General features: G+C 43.2%; 1 protein-coding gene across 1 annotated transcript in view; it reads right to left on the minus strand.

Annotated features, from left to right (window-relative positions):
* Window positions 1-13,005, minus strand: part of LOC133418992 (proprotein convertase subtilisin/kexin type 6-like) — a 29,303-nt gene extending 16,298 nt beyond the window's left edge. The window contains exons 1-8 of the mRNA XM_061707970.1: window positions 12,932-13,005; window positions 11,595-11,683; window positions 10,674-10,846; window positions 9,593-9,805; window positions 5,267-5,367; window positions 2,370-2,473; window positions 2,098-2,215; window positions 1,642-1,830 (exon numbers count right to left, since the gene is read on the minus strand). Coding sequence (XP_061563954.1) covers window positions 1,642-1,830; window positions 2,098-2,215; window positions 2,370-2,473; window positions 5,267-5,367; window positions 9,593-9,805; window positions 10,674-10,846; window positions 11,595-11,683; window positions 12,932-13,005 — 1,061 coding nt within the window. The remainder of the gene's footprint in view (window positions 1-1,641; window positions 1,831-2,097; window positions 2,216-2,369; window positions 2,474-5,266; window positions 5,368-9,592; window positions 9,806-10,673; window positions 10,847-11,594; window positions 11,684-12,931) is intronic.
* Window positions 13,006-17,187: the final 4,182 nt, after the last annotated feature.

Here is a 17,187-nt window from a genome sequence, read left to right on the forward strand (position 1 = left end):
CCTTTGTTTATGTTTATGTAATAATTGATCGGGGGTCATGCTCTGGTCTCTTAAATTTTAAAAGATCCTAGACACAACTTCTGTTGAGACGCTATATCAGTAGAACTGATTTTTTTAAAATCAATTCAAATCAATTAAATGAAAAAAATCTGCTGCTAGAGATTCATCTTTTTAACCAAATTATACAACCAGACAGTTTTTTTAGAGTTTGTGAAGTACAGCCTGCACAGGTTTGTTACAACTACAGGTTGTCACGGTTTGGTTATTTAGTTCCAGTTTTATTTTGAAACCTGTGTCTTTGTGTTTCAGTTCTGTTTTGACTTCCTGTTTTCCATCTGCCCTGATTGTCTGCACCTGTGTCTTGTCAAGCTTCTGTATATCTGGTCTTGTCTTTCCCCCTCTCCCTGCTGCTCCGTACTGTTTCCTCCCTCCATGTTTCTGGTCAGGTTTGTCACGTTCATATTCTGGTTTTTTGGATCCTGCTCAGCAGGGCTTTTTGATAATAAATCACTATTTTTGGAACTCCTGTCTCCTGGTCTCCTGCATCTGGGTCCCGTCCACCCCACTTCGTGACAATGTAATCAATGAGACCACTAGCAGTTCAATGGAACTGTTGCATGTGAGAACATCTGGTTCCTGAGAATCTTTCACCAGGATGGGTGACGGGATGTCAACCGCTGCGTTTCCTTCATCTATCCTGTGTCTAACCACCCGGCTCCAGCCAGAGCTGGGTAGAGTAGCCAAAAACTGTACTCAAGTAAAAGTACTGTTACTTCAGAATAATATGACTCAAGTAGAAGTAAAAAGTAGTCATCCAAATAATTACTTGAGTAAAAGTAAAAAAGTACTTGGTGAAAAAACTACTCAAGTACTGAGTAACTGTTGAGTAACGTCTGATTCAAACAAACAAAAGTAAAAAATAATCATCTTCAGGCAAATTAAATCAATAAAATAATAAAATAAATAAAAATTAATAAAAAATAAAAAAATAGCTTAAATTAAAGTAATCTTAAAGTAAATGCAAGTACTTTAATAAATAAAATAATAACAGAATAAAAAAAAATATTAAGCACAAGTAGCACAAAATTTCCAGCCTTTGTACTTTTCTTTTTTAACCAGGCAGAAGTAGAACAAACATGAACTCATAGAAACTCTGTGTGTGTTTGAGTCTGTGTAAATGTGACAAAACATGCAAAAACTAACATTTTTCCCAAAGAATCACCCAGTGATGTCATGAGATTTACGCGTACGTGGATAAAAGGGATAAAAGAAAAGTAACAGCTCAACGTAGCCTAATGTAGCGGAGGAAGAGGAACAGTTTCTTCTTCACAAATCTACTCAAGTAAAAGTAAAAAGTAAAGTGATTCTAAACTACTCCTAAAAGTACAACATTTCCCAAAAGTTACTCAAGTAAATGTAACAGAGTAAATGTAACTCGTTACTACCCACCTCTGGCTCCAGCGCAGCTGAACGGTGCAACGCAGTCCGGGGATGGAGCACACAATATGTGGTCATTTAGTGTATATTTGGTAAAGAACGTGTTTTTTAAAGGTCATACATGGATATCAGAAAAGGGAAGAAGAATTCTTGCATCAGCCTGGACAGTGTTTGAACAGACGCTCCCATGTCCAGCTCCCTCACCTCTTGGCCAGGAGCTGTGAGCTGGTCCCTGACGGAGAATGGAGGTTGATCTCCAGGTCTCCCCGTCGCGGGTGAGCAATGAACACCTTGACGACGACGTGCTCCAGGTAATCCACATGCTGCTGGGGCGTGTCTGAACATCCGGAGGTGCTGATGCTGCTGTTCAGGCTCCGGCCGGCAGGGAGGTGCCTGAACAGGAACCAGGCTGAGCATCACACCGTTAAGGCAAGGCAGCAACAAGGACACTCAAGGGGCCACACATAAAACAATTAGGGCTGTCAAAGGTAACGCATTAATAACGCTTTGACTTAACGTCCTCTGAACGCCGTACATTTTTTTTAACTCACCATTAATGCACAGGATAAAAAACAAAAACAAAAAAACCTCCACAAGCCTGCCAGCAAATCCTGTCTAGTTAAAGCCCCCCCCCCACCCCCTCTAGGGGGCGCTGCTCACCTGCCATGCTGCACAGACACGTGGCTGCAGGTGTGCTGAGCAGGAACGGTCCTCCACTTCACCGCCTCCATCACCATGGCCTCTGCGTCCACCAGACCGAACCCGTACAGGCTGCTGACTGCAACAACAACCATCACCAAGAGAAATCACTCGGCTGTCGGAGTGAAAAGGGCTCGGGCGTGTGACAACAGCAATGTATGAGAAAAGTGAAAGCTTCAAGTACTTAAAACAGCAATGTAGTATTTTAGCATTAGAAGTAGAATGCAGATTGCCTCTGTGTCCAGCAGCGTTGGTCCTCCAGTCGTCAGCCTTCAGGTGCAGCGGTCTGGACGTCTCCACCAGCAGGTGCTGCACATCCCTCCAGGTGAGCAGGAGGCTGCACAACACACCGCTCCTGTTATCTGGATCACACTCAGGGTACGAGACATTTTCTTGTTTTGTTTTGTAAAGAACTACAAGGCGTCGCATTTTGAGTTGAGTTGACGTCATCAACACACATCTCATTAAGAAGAGCAGGCGCAGGTGTGCGGGTGCTGAAGGATGCCGAGCAGAAATTGTTTCAACCGCACACTCGTTAGACACTTGATGACACACACTGCATTCACGTGAGAAAAAAAAAATCTGCTTTGTTTTTCTGAATTAACAAGATAATTATCCTGGAGAAAAGTTGCAATGTCCAGCAGATCAGAATGGGCTTTCCGTCTGAACAACCACAAAGTCCTGAGGTTCCTGCGCAAAGTCGACAAACTAATAACAATACCATCTATATAACTTAAAGACAAGAGTATCTCCTAATGTTTCAAACCAAAAGCAAAATAAAACTGGATTAAACTGGACAGGAACATGTTTGCTTCCATGAAATCCAGCTCTCTAGTGAATGACAGCTTCTTGCAAGTTGTGACGTATCTGGTTAATTCAGAAAAACAGAGCAGAATTATTTTTTTTCTTTAAAACTTTTTTCAGAATTTTGAGATAATTATTTCGTTAATTCGTAAAAACAGAGCAGATTTTTTTTTTATTAAAACTTTTCTCAGAATTCTGAGATAATTATCTCGTTAATTCATAAAAACAGAGCAGATTTTTTTTTCTCAAGTGAATGCAATACGCTTCCGTACACTTGCATAGTTTGAATGCGCTTAAATCTTTATCTAGTTTTGACATTTTGAACGAGTTTATTTGTACTTTGAACCATCAGCCTTTTTGATGCATGCATGCATAGCAACTTCTATGTTTTTGTTGTTTATAAGACCGCACGGCACACTCGCTCACATCCACTCGTACATTTGTTCATTCATTCACTCAACCTGCAGCAAATCAACCCGGACCTTCAACCAACAATTCATCCCATGTAAGTAACCCAGAAAACATGTATGAAAGCGCATTACAGCGCGTTGGAGACTGTGCCTTTAGGCGCCCTGTTTTAAAGCCAAAACACTCAGTAACACATACAAATATCTACTATCTGAGATAAGGTCTTGGGGGATCACACAGGCCGCTGAGACGGAGCGCACACCTCCACGGTTAAGCTTTGTTAGAAGAAAGGGTTGTAGGTTATAAACGGTTCTCTGGCTTAAAGAGGAAGCGGATGCTGCATGAGCTGCAGATGCTGTGGCGCGGGGAAACAGGGGCTGACGTAACCTGCATAGGATCAGTCAGCCGCTACAGCAGCTGCTGTTTATTGGTTTACTGCACTACAGGCTCCTCCAGCTCCAACACCTTCACTGATCTCAGTACGTTAACTCCCTAACAACATCCAGAAACATTTGTGCTATTTAAACTTTAGTAACGCAGCTCAAAAACAGCACAATAGTATGTTTTGGGCAGTCAATCAATGAGCACACCATGAAATGAATTCATATAAACGACAGTTGCATTTCATGTTTCTGTGGGAGCAAGCAAATATGAAGTATTCATTCTGGGTACTGCGATAACAGAAATATACTGTAGTACTTGATAGTACCCTGTGAAAACGTTACTTGTTAAAAGGAATCCTGGCTATTAAGACATGTAGGTCTTAAAAGATAAATGTTGGTATCAATTATAACAATGTGATATAAAAAACCTTGTTGATGTCTTCGTTTTTATAAAATTTGAAAATATAATTTAACTAGTAGGTCGCCATTGTTGTTTACACCGCAATACATTCTGGGTAGTGACGTCAGACGGTGGCTCCTGCTAACCCCCGTCCACTGTTTTGACACCCAGAAACAGATGAAAACACACCTAAACAGGTGACGGCGCACCAGAAACACAGATCAAAACACAGCTAAACATTAAGGTGACGGCGCACCTACAAAAAAGTAAAAAAAAAAAAAAAAAAAAAAGTACCGCACCATAAAGCATGAACTACAAAAACACCATAAAACTCAGATAGACTAACCGACCACACGTTTCAACTAGCAGATAGCCGATGCTACAATAAAAACCCCAGCCAGATCTGGCGTCATTAAATTAAATAAAGATGTTCTTGCCTATTTGAAGCGAAGTCTGCGCCTCCCGTTTCGTCAAAGTCCCGGGCCAGTCCCCTCAGCATCTGATCTGTCATCACCCAGCACCGAAGCCGGTTTTAGGGGGGGCAGGGGTGGGCTATGCCCTCCCAAACGTGCATATTGCCCACCGGCGTCTCCATCTCGGCGGCGGCGAGAGCGGAGAGAGGAGAGCGGAGAGCGGATGGCAGTGCGCTGCAGGCTCTAAAGCCCCGGCTACGCCGTCTACGCCGTAGGCTACGCCGTTTCCGTAGGAGCCTAATGCACTGGTGAGATGCGCACGACATTGATCATTTTTGCAGATCTCACGTGCATCACAGAACTTTGATCCAGTTTGCCTGAACCGAGACGTCTTATGGGCTCCCTCGTCAGCCTCCACGGCCGGGAGAGTGCTGCTCATCTATGTTTTAGATACCTGTCCCAGTTAAACTAACGGGGCTTATCTTCCCAGAGCCACCGCTTTACGTCATCGCCCCCAGAATGCATTGCGCAGGTAAAACATGGCGCCTCCCGCAGGTCAAAATATGTGATAAACATTGTAGATTTTTAAAGCAATTAGATTATTTTATGTGTTTCTAACAACATATTTTAGTATAAGAGAACAATTGTGGCTAATTAGGGACTACAAGTCTTAATAACCAGGGTTCCTTTTAATGAAATAACAACACGGGGAAGAGACTGACTTGGCCTCCAGAGCGAGCGCGATGACCCCTGCAGCGATGGGAGCCGACACGGAGGTGCCGGTGTGTCCGTCGGTGCAGCGCTGCCACACGTCGGTGGTCACCTGCCAGGAAGAAGGACAGATGTTCAGATATTAGATAAGAAATGTGCTTCAGCACACGTATGACTCGTGGCAGCCCTGATCGTGTTTCACCATGAACAAGAACAGCTGCTCATCTCTGTGTGCAACGAGGACCAGTCACCTGCACCTCCTTCCCTCCAACCACTGATGACTGCTAACAATCTGCATACTTGAACACTAAACACTACAACAAGTAGAAATCTACGGAAGAGTATTAGGGCCAGGCAGGAGAAAAATAAAAATAATATTTTAGAGGAGGAAGATTTTTTTTTCCTTATGCACTTCGAGAAAAAAGTCGAAATGTCGAGATTAATGTTGAAGTACAATTTCAAGAAAAAAGTCGAAATGTCGAGAAAAAAGTCGAAATGTTGAGAAAAAAGTCAAAATTTCGTGAATAAAGTTGAAATGTTGAGAAAAAAAAGGGCAAAATTTCGACTTTATTCACGAAATTTCGACTTTATTCTTGAAATTGTATTTCAACATTAATCTCGGCATTTCAACTTTTTTTTTTCAACATTTCGACTTTTTTATCGAAGTGCACAATAGAAAAAAATCTTCCCCTCTCAAATAGTTTTTCTCCTGCATGGCCCTAATACTTTTCCGTAAGAAATCTGTAACTTCAGACACACAAATCAAAAGTAACACTGAAGCAGGAGTTTTTATATCATGAAACAGTAGTAGAAAATGTAACCCAGTAGATAATTGGGACTAGAAATATATATATGAAATCCAGTACAAAATTGGAACTGGTAATATTATTGTTTCTTTGAAAATGTTTATTTTATTTATTAACTCTCATTGGGTTATTATTTTATTTATTTATTTTGCACACACTCCACACTTCCATCCTATTCTCGCGAGAGTTCCGCCTATTCTCGCGAGAGTTAGCGCGAGAGAGAGAAATGCGGGCAGAAAAGCTGAGTCATGGCATAGATAACGAGCAGATGACAATACAGAAGAAAGTCACAACTATTAAACAAAAAAGCGGTTGTTAACTCACTTAGAAGCACAGAAGATCTCTTTTTTTTTTTTTTTTTTTTTTTTTTTTTTACCTTGTCTGCACACATATTATTGATTGATACCATGACGGTAGAAAACAAAAGTGTATATATGTGCATTATTACTATATGTAATATATACATATATATACGCACACATATGCGTACACATACATAAACATACACATACAAACCCAGTGTTTTTTTTTTTTTTTTTTGGGGGGGGGGGGGGAGGTGGTGGGGGGGGGGGGGGGGGGGTGACGACATCCACTGCCAATCCAGGAAGCAGGAACACACGGAGACACACGTCAAGCACTGGAAATCTGCAACAAAAAACCACAAACAAAGCACGAAACCGGCACGGAGCCATCCAAAACACGCAGCATGCAGGTGAACAAGCCAGTGTGTATGTCTATGTGTGTGTGTGTGTATGTATATGATCATGCATGTGTGTGTGTGTGTGTGTGTGTGTGTGTGTGTGTGTGTGTGTGTGTGTGTGTGTATGCATGTGACTAAATGACTATATGTGTGTATGTGTGTGTGTATGTGTGTGTGTGTGTGTGTGTGTGTGTGTGTGTGTGTGTGTGTGTGTGTGTGTGTGTGTGTGTGTGTGTGTGTGTGTGTGTGTAATAAACCAAACAAAGCTCCACCTGAAGTGTATCTATAGTGGGGGAGGGGGGGGAGCAACCCCGCCACCCGCGAGACCAGAGGCCGACAAGGAAGAGCCCGGAACCCAGGCCACCGGCAACCCCACAGAGGGGAGAAGTAGGAGGGAGGCAACCCACCGCCTGCGAGGCCCCCCCCCCACCCGGCGGCGGCCGAGGGGGCCCGCGGGCGGGGCCCCCACGGCGCGGAAAGAAGCAGCCAGGGATCCCGCGGCGGCGGACCGCGACCCAGGCAATCCCCGGCCACCCGGTCCGGGCCGGACACGCGGCCAGGAGGCCCTCACCCTTCAGGCCAACGACCCCCACCCGGCAGGGGGCCAGCCTGCCCGGAGAGACAGAGCCGCCCCGGCCGCCGACGCGGGCAGGCGCACCCGTCCCCCACGAAAGTGGCCCTCCAAGACCAGAGGGGCGCCCCGCCGTAGAGGCAGCGGGGGGGACCGGAGACGGGCCCGGAGAGAGGGAACCCCCCAACAAGGCGACACCCGCGCAGGCCCGACAACGGAGGGCCCCAGACCCAGGCATCCCATTCATTCATCCATTCACCTGTCCGATACCTATACTAATAATAATATAATATACTATACATAATAATAATAATAATACTAATAATAATAATAATACAGCACAGAAGATCTCTGAAATTATACCTCACCGGAAGCGGAGCAGTGTTTGAAGACCTGTTAGTTGTTTTCGGCAAGGGACCTGGTGAGTTATCTGAGCTAGCTCGCGCTAGCTAGCGAATGCTAACAGCCGTAGCTACATGTTTTATCAGTCCATGAAATGGCGGAGAATTTGTACATGAACGTGACTTACAACTACTTTTCATTGTGTGTGTGTTAAGAGGCAAAGCTCTTATTTTGCTCGGATTATCTGATGAACAATGAGGTTTGCTATTTATTTTGCTGTTCTGTGTGTGTATTTTCTGTTTTATTCTTAGATGCACTGTTATGAAGTATGTGTTAAAGCCTGCTGAAGTCTTGAATGTATTATTTTAATGTGTGTTAAAGGTGCATTTTGTTATTTTCAGTTCATGGTTAAAAAGAGTGTTGAAATTCATTTTATTTCATCTGGTAAACAGATAAAAAATACCATAATTCATGGTAAACTACTGAGGTACTTACCTTGAGAAAAAAAGAGAACTGTACAGTTAAAGAAGATCATTCATCTAATCATTACTGTGTTCCAGTAGTGTGTGATGAGATTTGGATATGGCCATAATACAAAGTTGAGGATTTGAAAGTAGTAATAGTCCTGTTTTTATACAGGCTAGGTTTTTGAGAACCCTCAGAACTTTCTGTGGATCTGGATCTGGATTCTCCTCGTGGACGGAGATGGCGAGCCAGTGGAAACACTCCTAACCCAAGGAGCAGAGAACGAGCACCTGAGCCGAGGAGGACGGCCAGCCTTAATTGAGTGTGTTGTGGTAGGACCACTGCACATACCCTTGACTATTGAGCCCTGACTGTTTACAAATCCCCTGACTTGACTTGACTCTGAACTATCGCGCGCTGCAGTTCTTTTTTCACCCTAAAGGAACATTTTTGACCTAAAGGAACATTTTTGATTTAAAGGAACATTTCAAAGGACATTACTGTACAATTATTTGTACGGACAATTTCTGTTTATATTTGAAGATCAGTTGAATATTACTGAATGTGTTATTTTATTTTGATACAACCTTTTCACTTTAATACAGTTCATTTTCCATTTAAACTACCTTGTGGCTCCATTTATTCATTGTGGTTGTCGTTTTCCTTCAAACCCTCCTCTACGAACCTAGTACTAGCCCATTCATTATTAACCCTGTTGCACCTAGCGGGTTACAAAAACATTTTTGTTTATGCCCGAAAAAGGAATGTTTTGTTGGACATGAGAATAACTGGTGCCATGTTTTTGCCTTTAAATATGTTTAAAGGTATGAAAACATTAAAGTTTTCAGTTATAATTACATAAATTGTCTATATTTCATTACTTTATATACTGTCTTGGGGTTACATTTGCATAAAATGCTAAAATACCAAATTCTCAAAAATTCAAAACCGAAATAGACAGAAAAATGGAAAAAATGAAAAAAGGAATGTGTTAAAAAATAAAAGCGATTTCATCCGTCTCTGTTTGCTGCCCTGGATCTGTTTGGTAATTCTGAACCACATGATGTTTCTGAAAGCAGTTATATCATCATTCTGGGAGCTGATTGGTCCTTACAGCATCATTAGCTGCAATACTTGCTGTTGAATCTCAATATAATACTAGTATTAATATATTGCATAACTACACAGTCATATAATTCATGCAACAGCTCAAAAAGCAGTTTTAATAACACTAACCCAAATCAATATCGGATCAGATCGAATCAAATCTTGATAATCGATTCTGAATCTTAAGAATCGGAATCGAATCGATTCTTGACATTTGAATGGATCTCCAGCCTTATTGCCAAGCTTTATTTAAATGTTGAACTCTGTCTTTCGGACTGTATTGCCTCTGGACACCAGTACTCAGGACCAGACCCCCCCCTCGTACAGTTGAAGCAGCAGGACTTACGATCTTCCTCTCGTGGAACTCTCCGCTGCTGTAGGTGGTGGCCATGATGGAGCTACACACCTCCAGGTACCAGGGCTTGTTTCCGTTCTCCGTGGTGCTGGAGATGGAGATGGTGTAGATGCTGGTGGTGTAGCCGTCACACGAGCAGTGGTCCCCCTGCCGACCTCCGTTACCTGCTGCCCAAACAAAGATGGAGCCCAGGCCTCTGCGCCCCTGTGGGAGCAGACAGTGGAGAGAGATGTGTTGCTGGGAGGGAACTCGGACATGTGCATGTCCACATACGCCTTTATTCTACGGAAGAGTATCAGGGCCATGCAGGACAAAACATATTTGAGAGGGGAAGATTTTTTTTTATTGTGCACTTTGAGAAAAAAGTCGAAATGTCGAGATTAATGTTAAAATACAATTTAAAGAATAAAGTCAAAATGTCGAGATTAATGTTGAAATAAAATTTCAAGAATAAAGTTGAAATTTCGAGAATAAAGTCGAAATGTCGAAAATAATGTTGAAATACATTTTGACTTTTTTCTCGAAATTGTATTTCAACATTATTCTCGACATTTCGACTTTTTTCTCGAAATTACTTCAACATTAATCTCAACATTTCGACTTTTTTCTCCACATTTCGACTTTTTTCTCGAAGTGCATTATGAAAAAAAAAGATCTTCCCCCAGTTATAACTAATATAGATACATGCAGCATGTGTTGCCTTCATTCTAAGGCTTATACAAGACTTTTCATTTTATGCGGACATATTTCCAGACATATTTGGTTTTTGTGTTTTTGGTCCAATATGGCTCTTTCAACATTTTGGGTTTGCCTTTTTTTTTTCTCAACATTTCAACTTTATTCACGAAATTTTGACTTTTTCTCAACATTTCGACTTTTACTTGAAATTGTACTTCAACATTATTCTCAACACTTCAACTTTTTTCTCGACATTTCGACTTTTTTCTCGAAGTGCATAATGAAAAAAAAATCTTCCTCCTCTAAAATATTACTTTTATTTTTCTCCTGCCTGGCCCTAATACTCTTCCGTACTATTCAGACACTTTTGGAAAGAAGATAATTTCTTTGAGACCTTCCGGATGCCTTGCTCAAAGGCCTGCTTGGTGAGGGGCCCCGGGCCGTCCACTGTCCTGCCATCGTCTTTGGGCCCCCAGCTGGCGCTGTAGATGTGGATGTAGTCGGGTCTAATCCCCAGGGACTTGGCCTCCACTATGTCGGTGACATCCCCGTCCAGCATCCGGATCCCTTTTCCCAACAAACACAATCCCTGCTGTCAAAACAACAGAGCAGCTTCGCGACGAGAATGAAGGAAATGGAAGAAATGGAAGAAAGAAGGTTCAGCTAACGGCACAGTCACTGATGTATACATGTATACATCTGACTCTAGACATAAAACACAAGTTCAGATTATAAATCTATCACGCTGCACTGTGGTATGAATATTAGTAGTATTTAAATCCTCAAGTAATCACTCGGCCCTGATCTCCGGATGGCGAGGGCACGTTAAATTGTTGTTTTCAACCAGTTGCAGGCTCATTTTCTTTCCTTTGTTCTCATTTCTTCTTTTTGCATTTTGAAGCTCAACTTCGAACCTTCTTAAGATCCAGCAGTGCAAAATGAAAATTCTTGCAATTTCATAGCTGGTCTTAAGATTTTGATCCGGAGTCTTTAAGTCCAGTACTTCTGTTGCACATCCTTCAACTTTCATTGTGCTTCTCCGTCAACAGCAGGTGCTTCCCTCCCAGCCACAGGTGTCTGATAACGCCGACCTACAGAATTTCCACTGCAGAGTGTGTATGTTATGAACCACATGACTGGATGAAGAAAACATGGTTGACTTCATTAGTAGATGCAAAGACTCCAGTAATGTCCATGCAATTACAAGATATTTCACTGAATGACATCGAGAGTGTCGTTAAAAAACAAAGACAACAGAGCAAATGTCTGCACTGGTTCTCGGAAGTGTCTGCATATAAAAGAAAGAGAAGTTTACCTCCAATGTGAGCATCGTAGGCGATGCCGACAACGCAGTTGGAGTTGTTGGCCACCGCTGCAACTTCCCCTGCACAGCGAGTTCCATGTCTGCACAAAAGACAAGACCGAGAAATCACTTCCCCATGTGCAACCTGGTGTCAGCTTGAGACCCAATAGCAGAAGCAATTACTGCTTTCTGAATAATTTATTGACTAATTGTCATCATGTCACCTGAAGAAAACGTTTGACAGCTGTTTTCAAATATGTAGGTGGTGCATCCTCGTTGCAGACCATTTTTGAATGAATGAATGAATGAATGAATGAATGAATGAATAGTTTATTTCGGTTAAATTACATTATATGCAACTTAACTTGTGTGCATGTAACTGACAAAACATTATCATACATATTTACACTAATCAGTTTCACACAATAAACAATAACACACAAACTCTGTGTAACCGAAAAAGGAGCAGGCTGAAGCCGAAGCTTATTTTTGCCGATCCTGTACCTTCCAAAAGATAACCCAGTTTATCAGAAATACAAAAGAAAAGAAAGAAAAGAAAATTTACTCTAAATCGCTCTGCATAATTAAATTATATTCAAACGATTTTGCATTGTAATCCTTAATTTTTTTGTCTTTCAATATTTTTTTAAAACTCAACAGAGGGGCTTCCGGTTGGTGAGCAGATGGAGTAGACGTGTTTCGTGAGTGCTCCCGTAAATGCCAAACTTTTTAAACCACCAAGCCCTCAAACTTTCAAACTTTTTCCTTTAAAAGGGATTCCCTGTTGCTGTTTTTCTTTTTCTTTGTCTCGAACGAGCCCACTTACCTCCGAGATGGCTTCGAAGAGCGGCAAGTCGGGAAAAAAGGACGAGGCTGGCGCTGTCTTAACCCTGGCGGCCATTACCACGTTGCTGGAGGAACACCGCGCTGCCCTGGCCGCCGAGTTCAAAAATACTTTCAGTCAGCTCGACTCCAAACTCGACCAAACGCGGCTCGCGGTCGAGGACCATGGCCAACGGGTTTCGTCCCTTGAACTCGCCACAGAAGACCTCAGCCAGCGAGTTACGGACCTTGAAGGCATCTGCTCGACTCTACGGGATGATAATGCTCGGCTGAAGGCTAAGGTGGTGGATTTGGAAAGCCGAAGCAGAAGGCAGAACATCCGTATCCTGGGCTTACCGGAGTCGACCGAGAGCGGTTCTCCGGCGGCTTTCTTCTCCAAGCTGCTGTGTGAGGTGTTCGGGAATGATACGCTGCCGTCACCGCCAGAGATAGACAGAGCGCACCGCTCGCTCGCCGCCAAGCCGGCCCCGGGACAGAGACCGCGTCCGGTCATCCTCCGCCTTCACCGGTACCAGACGAAAGATATCCTCATCAGGGAGGCGCGCCGTAGAGGAAAGGTGGAATATCGCGGCCACCCCATCCGGATAGTGGAGGATTACAGCCCCGAAGTTGCCAGCCAACGAGCGGAATACAGCGGAGTCATGTCGGAGCTCTACCAGCTGGGTCTGAGGCCGGCTCTGCTCTTCCCCGCCCGGCTCCGGCTCACGCTGTCCGGGGGGGCCAGGAAGTGGATCGGCTCCGTGGATGAGGCGCGCAAATTCATCACGAGTCGCAGCAAAACTTCAAACCCGCCGTAACGGGACCGTTGGAGGCTGTCACGGCTCCGCCTGCAGCCCGGTGCGGCTCACTGACGCTCACGGACTGACTTTTTTTTCTCTCTCTTTTTTTTTACGTGAGTCACATTATTCCTGAGGGGAGGGTGAGTAACCCCGCGACAACCAGTATTTTCTCTGTTGTTAGTTTGACTGCCCTTTTGCAAATATTATTAATTTGCAGTTCTTTTTGGCTATTTGAGGGAAGGGGGAAAATAAGTGGTGAAGAGGGAGAGAAAAAAAAAAGAAAAAGCTTTTCCGATTTACCTATAAGTTTTGTAATAATTGTAAGCTGTTAACCTTACTTTTACGCTGCTTAAGTCGGACGTTTTATATTTTATATTTTTGTACAAATATTTCTGGGCTCATATCGGGACTTCCAGGTCAAGATTTGAGAGGGTATTCCTTTTTTTTATTTATATCTACACGTTTTAAGGTGCTAATAGGTATACACCCATGATACGGGAGCAAAAGCTATTAGTGTGTAGGATTGGAAGATGCGTTATTGCACTTTGTTTGTTTTGAAGAGCTTGCTGCTTTTTTTTTATTTTTCTATAGCAGCTGTCTTAGTTGGGGGGGGTGGGTCGGGGGGATATGTCACTGCCAGAAACTTTGCATTAACTCTTTTCAACTCATTACTCAATGTGGGTCACATTCAACCTCCTTTCCGTTCTCTTTTTTTTTGCCTAGGTCATTGTGCACACCTAATTTTTCTTCTTAGATATTATGAGTAGATACTTGAAGTTGGTGAGCTGGAATGTTAAGGGTCTGAATCACCCTGTTAAAAGGAAGAGGATCTTCTCACATCTAAAACACCTTAAAACAGAAATAGCCTTTCTACAAGAAACTCATATTCGCAGTTCTGATAATAGCCGCCTGTTCCCGAGGTGGTCAGGGCAGAGATTTCACTCCTCCTTTCAAGCTAAGGCCAAAGGAGTTTCAGTTCTGATCAGTCAGGATGTTTCATTTGAGCAGCACAATGTGATTTCTGACAAGTTTGGTCGCTACGTGATCGTTTCTGGGAAATTATTCAATACATTGGTCGTACTTGTGAACGTTTATGCCCCTAATTCAGATGATGCAGTCTTTTTTGAACGACTGTTTTCACTGCTCCCTGACCTTAATACATATTCTCTCATACTGGGTGGTGATTTTAATTGCTGGCTCGACCCAGTCCTAGACCGATCCTCTACCAACCCCGGCACAGCAAGTAAGTCAGCCCGTCTTATTCAGGCGTTCCTTTCTGACTACGGTGTTTGTGATGTGTGGCGTTCTTTACATCCATGTGACAGAGAATACTCCTTTTTCTCACAAGTGCACCACACATACTCGAGGATTGATTATTTTTTTATTGATAATCAACTGATTCCCCTGGTTCATTCCTGTGCTTATCAGAGCATTGTCATTTCCGACCACGCTCCTGTGGTTCTAACCATGTCCCTTCCTGACCTACCTCAGAGAGACAGACAGTGGCGATTCAATTCAACTCTGCTGTCGGACACAAATTTTGTTAAATCTATGGAAACGGAAATAGCCTTTTTCCTATCCACGAATATGACTCCAGGAATGTCTAGTCTAACTGTCTGGGACTCCCTCAAGGCTTATCTCCGGGGACAGATTATATCCTACACTGCTAGGGTGAGGCAAAAATCTTATAGGGAGCGATCAGACCTTGCCCGCCAAATCAAAGAGGTCGATGAAGAATATTCTCGGACTAAATCCCCAGATCTTTACAAAAAGCGGCTAGAACTTAAAACTAAATTTGACCTGCTTACCACTCACCCAATTGAACAGTCACTTCTGAAAAGTAAAACCAGGTTTTATGTTTATGGAGACAAATCTGACAAATTATTAGCCAACCAACTTAAAGGCTCTAAGGCTAAACAAAATATTTCTAAGATTCGATTACCAAATGGCCATGTAACTACAGACCACTTACTCATAAATGAAGCATTCAGGGACTTTTATACCAGGCTATACACCTCGGAATCTCAGACTGATCGAGATGAGATTGCGGACTTTTTAAATAGTCTTAGTATTCCCAGTCTTTCACCAGATCTAAGGAAGACATTAGAAGAACCGATATCCCTGATGGAAATTACTCGAGCCATTTCTTCACTGCAGTCGGGTAAATGTCCTGGCCCTGATGGCTTCCCGGCGGAATTTCTAAAGAAATTTTCTACTCTGCTTTCCCCACTGCTATCTACAGTTCTTTCAGAATCCTTCAGCCACGGTTCCCTCCCTCCTTCTTTTTCGGAGGCCTGCATCACCCTCATAGCTAAAAAAGGGAAGGATCCTACTGAATGCGCCTCCTACAGGCCCATCTCCCTCTTAAACACAGATGCTAAAATCCTAGCTAAAGTCCTAGCCCATAGGCTGGAGAATGCCCTCCCCACAATTATATCTGAAGACCAAACTGGCTTCATTAAAGGTAGGCAGTCTTACTTCAACACAAGGCGACTGTTCAATATTATCTACTCTGCCTCTGAGGCTATCCCTGAATGCGTTGTCTCTCTGGATGCGGAGAAGGCATTTGATCGCGTCCAATGGGATTATCTCTTTGCTGTGCTGGACAGGTTTGGTTTTGGTCCGAACTTTGCTCTGTGGATTAAGCTTCTCTATTTACACCCAACAGCCTCAATTCGTACTAACTCTCAACGGTCAAAACCATTTAATCTGCATCGTGGAACCCGTCAGGGGTGCCCCCTTAGTCCCATGCTTTTTGACATGGCTATCGAACCGCTTGCCACAGCGCTCCGATCTTGTGAGGATGTGTCCGGTATCTGGAGAGGTGGCAGGGAACATAAGGTCTCGCTTTATGCCGATGACCTCTTGCTTTTCATCTCTCACCCTCTGGCCTCATTACCCCCTGCGCTGTCACTTCTCAGTCAGTTTGGGAAACTCTCAGGCTATAAACTGAATCTCAGCAAAAGTGAGCTTTTCCCTACCAATCTCGAATCGCATGCTTTAGACCTTTCCAATTTTCCCTTTAAAATCGCAAATGACAAATTCTCCTATTTAGGCATATCTGTGACAAGGAAACACAAAGACCTGCTCCAAGAGAATCTTATCTCATTGTTAAATGAGACCAAACAAACCCTTACACAATGGTCACCCCTGTCAATGTCTCTTGTGGGTCGCATCAATTCAGTTAAAATGACCATTTTACCTAAATTTTTGTACCTTTTCCAGACCTTACCACTCTTTATTCCTGGTTCCTTTTTTCAGTCCCTTGACTCAGTTATATCTACATACCTATGGCGGGGTAAACGGCCACGTTTGAACAAAACTCACCTTCAAAAAATTAAGTCTGCAGGTGGTCTGGCCCTCCCAAACTTTCGTTATTATTATTGGGCTGCTAACCTGCGCTGCCTTGCATTCTGGTCCTTCTACTGCGACGGCGCTGACCGCCCTGACTGGGTGGCGATGGAGTTACATCCAACTGATGACCTGTCAATTCCTGCCCTACTCGGCTCCTCACTTCCACTTCCTTCACTTAAATCAATCAAAAACCCAGTGGTTAAACATTCTCTTAGAATTTGGGCCCAATTTAGGAAGTTTTTTGGTTTTCACAGCTTCTCTCTTCTTAGCCCCATTGCATCAAATCACTCTTTCAAACCATCCCTTGAGGACCCCACCTTCCAGGAATGGCACAGGAGGGGTATGATTCGTTTTAGAGATATGTTCATAGACGGCACCGTGGCATCTTTTGAGCAGTTAAGTAGTAAATTCAGCCTTCCAAAATCACATTTCTTTAGGTATCTTCAGGCTAGACATTTTGTTCTTTCCCAGACACCCAGCCCTGGTGCATCGATAGGCTTGACCACAGTTGACAAAGTTCTTGCCACAGACCCATTCAAAAAGGGGCTCATTTCGTCTTTCTATGGCATGTTGCTGGATCTTAAGAGTGCCCCTACAGATAAACTCAAAGCAGCATGGGAGCAGGACTT

The sequence above is a fragment of the Cololabis saira genome, chromosome 2 (genome assembly GCF_033807715.1).
Source record: "Cololabis saira isolate AMF1-May2022 chromosome 2, fColSai1.1, whole genome shotgun sequence".
NCBI lineage: Eukaryota > Metazoa > Chordata > Actinopteri > Beloniformes > Belonidae > Cololabis > Cololabis saira.